Below are 7500 nucleotides of genomic sequence, written 5' to 3'. Positions count from 1 at the left end.
ATTATCTGTTATTATATATTTGTTTTTTATAAACATAAAACTGTCCTCAAATATCTTATGCACCCTGTATATATGTATATATATGTATGTATGTGTGTGTGTGTGTGTATATATATATATATATATATGTATGTGTATAACCATTTTTTCACATAAAGACATCAAAAGGTAAAGGCAGGTGAAAATAATGTTTTATACAGTAGAACCATGCTCAGACAAACAACAAATAATGAAAGAAGTCATACGTAACAATATAAATAGTTATGAAAAGGATAAAAGGGTAAGGAATAGTGATTAGAACAAAAATCAAGAGTTAAAGAGATATAAAAATAGAAATGGAAATATAAAAAAAATACAGAAATGATAAATGAAAAATAAAAAACAAAAAATTTGCAAATAAGAATGGCAAAAAAATAAAGACAGGTGGTATACAAGAAAAACCAGCTCTGACAAGCTTAATTGTGGACAGAAAGCAAAGCTCAGTGAAATGGACTATAGAAATAGTGAAATATATTGTTTCAAAACCATCAAACTAAAGCAGTAAATGCAAAATTTACCACAGAATTAAACCATCACCTTGCTTATGTTAAGCAAAGCCATTCATCATTAGTTCCATATAGCTGGATACCATAGGAAAGCAGAAATTGCTAAACCTCTCCTGTTCTTCATAAACGTTGATAAATAATGAAAAAAATGGTGTCTACACCATTAGAAATGGCCAATGTCTCAAAGGAACCATAGGGTCTTTTCTGATGAGCCATTACTCACTCTTTTTCCTACTTTGGAGCAAGTTTATTATTGGAGACAGCCTAAAGAAACCTTCAATTCTGGCTGTTTGGCCCCTACAGTGAAGAACAGAGGTGCTTCTGAGATGATTTGGGCAGCTTTATCCTGGAAGTGAACCTTTGGTTATTCTATGTTGCAAAGTTAGCTCAAAGGATTATCTGAATATTTTGGCTACTCATGTTCATCTGACAGAAATACGATGGAATACTGAAAAGTTCCTGGTTCTGGGTAAAAGAAAATACAGGCGAATCAGTCAATTATGATTTTAATAAACATATTCCCCTCTCAGATACACACACTTATTGCAGCATTCTTTCGGATTTTCTAAGCCCTGTAAAAGAGCTCAGAAGGTTGGGCCTCCAACCAAGCCTTTCGTGATATTCCCCTCTCAGATTCACACACTTATTTCAGTAATCCTTTCAACTTTCTAAGCCTTGTAAAAGAACTCAGAAGGTTGTGTTTCCAGCCAGGCTTTTCATGACACCCTTAAAGCTAGGAACTTTCTGGAACCCTTTGTAATTTTTTAGTTTTATTTTGTCTTTGGTCTTCTCTCCTTGTGCTGTATGAACATTTAATGTGGTTTTAGAGTCAGGTTTTGGCTGCTATTTTCAGCATGGCGGTATTTCGTAGATATCCTAAATTATAATTTTAATAATAATTATTACCTTTGAAGGTTTTTATTTCCATGCTGACCACTTGATAAGATCGATATTTAATTTAAATTAACGATCTTATCCTTATTTATATATATGATGTCAGCGCATATTGAGAGACAGTTTTGTGCCATTTTTACCATGGGCTGCGCATTTGTTTTGAGATTTTAAATTCCTGGATTTTCCTGAAGAGAAAGCTGCAGAATGGTCTCCTCATTCAATCCGAATTTGGGAATTTGCAGCCTTTGAAACATGTGTAGAAAATAATAAAAAGGAATTTTGTAGAATCTTCGTTCGGCTCCATTTCTTCCCTTCACTAAATATATAAAATTTCAATTATCCGCGCTAAAGCACGGGGGCGAAACCCCATGGTCGTAACCTCAACCGTGTCTTTTCTGGTGTGATTTTTGCTACACAGGTATCAGTTAAATTTTGAATAATCCGTAACAAGATAATTCATTTATCCATTTCATTAAAAATATATATATATATATATATATATATATATATATATATATGAGTGAGTGCTGAAATTTTCCTGGCTTTGGGTAAAAGAAAATACAGGAGGATCAGTTAATTATGATTTTAATAAACATATTCCCCTCTCAGATACACACACTTATTGCAGCATTCTTTCGGATTTTCTAAGCCCTGTAAAAGAGCTCAGAAGGTTGGGCCTCCAACCAAGCCTTTCGTGATACCCTTAAAGCTAGGAACTTTTCAGCACCCCTTCATATTGTTCCTTAATGGTAGCATAGTCTTCAAGAACAATAATGCACTAATTCACATGACTATTGTTATTCAGAATTAGCACTAAGTGCCTGAATGTGAAGAGGGTCACTTGGATTGGTCCCTTACAATCACTGGGCCTCTGTATAATCAAATATTTATGGGGCATTTTAGTGCAGTAATTGAGGGGCTGCTTCTTTCCGCTATGATCACTGAAATAACCAAGGCAGGTTTTGCTTGAAGGGTGGCTTAGAATTCCCCTAACAACTATTCAGAACTTGCATGAGTCGATTCCTTAATATAAAGCTGTGATTTATATTAAGTAGACCAACTTCACATTAGATAATAAAGCTACCATTTAACAGGGTGTTTCCATTATTTTGTGTGACCCTTGTATATTATGTATGCGTATGTGTGTGTGTAGGCATATGTATATGAGTATGTGTGTGTGTGAGTATGTGTGTGTGTAAGTGTGTGTGTTTATGTATATATGTGTGTGTATATAAGCATGTATATGTGCATTTATGTGTATGTAAGGATGTATATGTGCGTGTATATAAGTATATATATGTATGTGTGTGTAAGTATATATATGAGTGTATAAATGTGTGTATATATATGTGTGTGTGTGTGTTTGTGCATGAGTGTGTAAGTATGTGTCTGTATGTGTGTATATAAGTATATATATATACACACATATGTATGCATGTATGCATGTATGTATATGTGCAGATTTGTATGTTTTGTTTTATGAATGTATTTTCATACACATAGCTGCATATCTAGACATGCTCATATATATTTATATGATAAACGTCTGGAAAGTTTTACAGATTTTGTACTGTTCCAGTGATGGATTGGATCTGTGCTCTTCAAATTAGCTTTCTCCTTTCTTGTTTTGAGAAGACTAATTTCTCAACATTGGTATTTAGGCAGAGCTCCATGTGTATAAGTATATACATATTATATATATATGTATGTATGCATGTGTATATAAGTTATGAGTGTATATATATATATATATATATAATATATATATATATTATATATATATATATGAGTGTATAAATGTGTGTATATATATGTGTGTGTGTGTGTGTGTGTGTGTTTATATGTATGTGTGTGGCTATGTAAGTGTAGCTATTTGTATTCTGGGAGTGTTTATAAATTTGTGATACATATGCATTTGAGAATATATGTGCATAAGTGTGTGTGTGTGCGTACACTAACATGTGTCTTTGAGCATAGAGAGTCATTAACAGCTTAACAGCTTACACAAATGATAAATCAAATTGATATCATGCTGTGATCTCTGAAACATGATAGCTTTGCCTACATATCTTCTCTTTTCATAGACATAATTGCAACACAAATAGTTTTTTTATTTACTATACTAAGACATATAGAAGCTAATTCTATATTTTGTGTTAGCTGATACTAAAACACTGTCCACAGTCCAGTATGAATACTAAAGGTTACTAATGAGTGTTATGCAATCTCTGAAGATTTGACAAGCAATTTTCTTTTGAGTTTTTCTTTATCTAACTGGCTTTTTTTTCCATTGTTAATGAAATGCATAAAATGCAGTAACTAAATATTTTACGGACAACCTCTCCTGTTTTGTTTTTGTTGATATACTTCATCATCATTTATTGTCTTTATTCCATACTAGCATGGGTTGGACGGTTTTATAAGACTTAGCAGGTCAGAGTTTTTCTTATCAGAGAAGAACCAAAGTATGCCTTGTTCATGGGTTTTTTTTTAACCCTGTTAAGTAACTGCTTGGCATGGATCAAATGGATTTCTTGTGTCTTTGCAAGCATGAATTGGCCTCTTCCCAATACATACAGCTTATATAGGATGTCCTTGTGTATCACAATTCTGATGGTCCACTCCAATGCTTGAAGTTCTTTGGCAATGGCCCACACGGATTTTCGTGAATTATCATTGATAATGTTTTGAACCTGCTGGAGGAAATGTGGTGTCATTATAGTCTCCAGACTTTTAAAATGCTTATCTTTTTGTAATGCAGTTGAAACATTCCTGCAAGAGGTTTCCAATTCCATTCAAACTTTGTGTACAAAAGATCTAAAATGCTATGTTCTGCACATCATCATTGTTTAACGTCCCCTTTCCATGCTAGCATGGGTTGGACGATTTGACTGAGGTCTGGCGAACCAGATGGCTGCACCAGGCTCCAATCTGATCTGGCAAAGTTTCTACAGCTGGATGCCCTTCCTAACGCCAACCGCTCCAAGAGTGTAGTGGGTGCTTTTACATCCCACTGGCACGAGAGCCAGTCAGGCAGTACTGGCAACGGCCACACTCAAATGGTGTGTTTTATGTGCCACCTGCACAGGAGCCAGTCCAGCGGCACTGGCAATGACTGCATGTCTTTTCGTTTTACATGTTAGCATATTTTCTGCCATGGGAGAATCTGAAAGGAATTTTAGAAGCCATTTATTAGTTTCAAATACTGATAATTAAATATTTTCAGATTCTTCTTACAGCCTGTATGTATGTGTAATTGTGAGGGTGTGTATCTGTGTACGTATACTCTTTTACTCTTTTACTTGTTTCAGTCATTTGACTGCGGCCATGCTGGAGCACCGCCTTTAGTCGAGCAAATCGACCCCGGGACTTATTCTTTGTAAGCCCAGTACTTATTCTATTGGTCTCTTTTGCCGAACTGCTAAGTGACGGGGATGTAAACACACCAGCATCGATTGTCAAGCAATGCTAGGGGGACAAACACAGACACACAAACACACACACATACACATATATATACATATATATGATAGGCTTCTTTCAGTTTCCGTCTACCAAATCCACTCACAAGGCATTGGTCAGCCCGGGGCTATAGCAGAAGACACTTACTCAAGATGCCATGCAGTGGGACTGAACCCAGAATCATGTGGTTGGTTAGCAAGCTACTTACCACACAGCCACTCCTGCGCCTATGTATATATATGTTTTGTGCATGGGCGGTTATGTGTGTAATGTAGTTCAGGAGGTTCTGTAGCATTTAAATTATCTTTGTCATCATTTTAATAGTCACTTTTCCATGCTCACATAGGTCAGACAGGATTTATTGAAGCATATTTTCCCTGCAGTCTGATGCCCTCTCTGTCACAAACCCTGACCTGCTTCCATGTCGGGTAATATTTCCACCATGACCAGACATGCCCTCACAGAAGATCTGAAAACAACAAAGGACACTGCTTGTATGGTGGTGGCACTCATTTACAACTATCATGCAGAGTCAAGCGACACACAACAAACACACACACACACACATACACATACACAATGGGCTTCTTTCTGTTTCCATCTACCATATCTACTCACAGTATATTATATATACTACAATAAAAAATATAATAATATATTATATATTTATACTAGCAGTATAACCCGGCCTTGCCCGGGATTAAGTTACGATTATTAAGCTAATCAAGTTCTTTATTTCAAACAAAACTAAGTAATATAGACGTCAAATTTGGGTGAAATCCGTTGAAATTAGTTAGAAAAACGTATCATCAATGTCAAATTGTTTTTATAGACAGAATATAAGACTCTAGACATGTTTTATGTTAAAAAATGTAAACGTGATGTTAATTTTTTCCTCTTTCTTTATATATTTATAAGAAATTAAAATGGCAAGGAAATAAGAAATTATGTCATGATTACATACTAGACAACGTAGTCCTAAATATACAAAAAGATGTGATGGTTATGATTGGAGTGTCTTGATCAAGGCTAACTTAGGCTAAACGACAATTACTATAACAGAGATGTTATGTAGATTAAGGTTTATATACGATCAAACAGACTTCAAAAAAGCTGGGGTTGGTCTACAGCAAAAAGGCTTATATCATGTCATGAAATGGATAGAAAAGAGTTCAGTGAACCTGATTTGTCTTTCTTTATGAAAAACTTGAATGGAAAGAAATAAATGAGAGATAGCAGAGTGCTACATCCTCTAAGTTGCAGCTAGCAATTTCGTTTTTTTTTACCTTTAACACACTGCATTTTCTCTAGAATTGTTTCCCCTGCCACTGCTCTCTTACTACAGAGGAGATAACTCACATGGTGACATGATGCACCGACAATGTGCAAAAGACTAACTTAGATGTAAAACTGTTATTTCATTTTTGTTTTTGGATTTGGTTTGCAAGATTCTTTATGAGTTCGAAGCATATTCTGTTGTGTCTGGGGAGAGTCATTTTCTTTTTGTGCTTTATAATATAACACTATAGTCAAAACTATTGAAAATGTTCCAAGACGCAACGAAAATTTTAGGGAAAATAAAAATAAGAAAAAAGTGGAAATTTTACTGGTGAGTGTGTTATATTATAAGGCACAAAAAGAAAATGACTCTCCCCAGACACAACAGAATATGTTATTTCATTTCTTGCCTTTCGACTTTTCTCTGCAATAGGATATTGTCTGAAACGTTGGATTTTCCACTCCTCATCGAAAGTTCACTGTTTTCTTTTTATCGATTTTACTATGTAAGATTTATATATATTCAAAAAGAAAATCTATTTCAGACTGTTTATATTTGTCTTCATTTATATATTTGTTTCTGTTTCTAGGGATCATGAAGACTTCCCCAGAATTGACAATTCAGCTTCCATCTAATAACCTTGATATTGAATGGCAGATTAATGGAAGGACATCTGCTATGATAGCTTTGGCAGAAGGAAACTCCACCAGTACATCAGGCAGAACAGAATTCATAAAAAGTAATTATTATTGTTGTTGTTGTTGCTGTTCTGGTCATTGTTGTTGTTGTTAACTCAGGTTTTGTTGGAACTCCTGGAGTCTTGCATGCATAACGGCCTTGCTGCTTGCATCCTACCTCCTATTCCTCCCCCTCCCTCCCCTCCTTGGACTTTTCCAGGAAGTCTCACTCACCCCTCCTTGGAATTTTCAAAGAAGTTCCTCCTCCCCTTCTTCCACCTCCCTCCTCCTTGGAATTGTCTAGGAAATCCCACTTGGACTTTTCAAGGAGACTAAGAGAATAAAAACCAGGCTTTAAAAAATGATAATGTAACTTAGCAGCTCAGTAGAAGAGATTGAATAAGTACCAGACTTTAAAAGACCATAAATACGGCAGGTGATTTACATTATTTACATTATTCATATTTGATGGATATTTGTTCTCATCTTGTTTGTTGTTAACACATTTTGGTTGATATACCCTCAAGCCTTCATCAGGTGTCTTGGAAAAATTTCGAACCTGGGTTCTCATTCCTAAGGTATTTTTCGATATTATTATTATTATTATTATCATTGTTATTATTCAGATCACTGCCTGGAATCG

The 7500-nt window shown here is 35.1% G+C and overlaps 1 protein-coding gene across 1 annotated transcript in view; it reads left to right on the top strand.

Annotated features, from left to right (window-relative positions):
• Nucleotides 1–7500, top strand: part of LOC115223464 — a 332103-nt gene that overhangs the window by 154085 nt on the left and 170518 nt on the right. Inside the window, exon 11 of the mRNA XM_029794052.2 lies at nt 6770–6919. Coding sequence (XP_029649912.1) covers nt 6770–6919 — 150 coding nt within the window. The remainder of the gene's footprint in view (nt 1–6769; nt 6920–7500) is intronic.

Source organism: Octopus sinensis, linkage group LG23 (genome assembly GCF_006345805.1).
Source record: "Octopus sinensis linkage group LG23, ASM634580v1, whole genome shotgun sequence".
NCBI lineage: Eukaryota > Metazoa > Mollusca > Cephalopoda > Octopoda > Octopodidae > Octopus > Octopus sinensis.
This window is presented reverse-complemented; position numbering and strand designations above follow the sequence as displayed.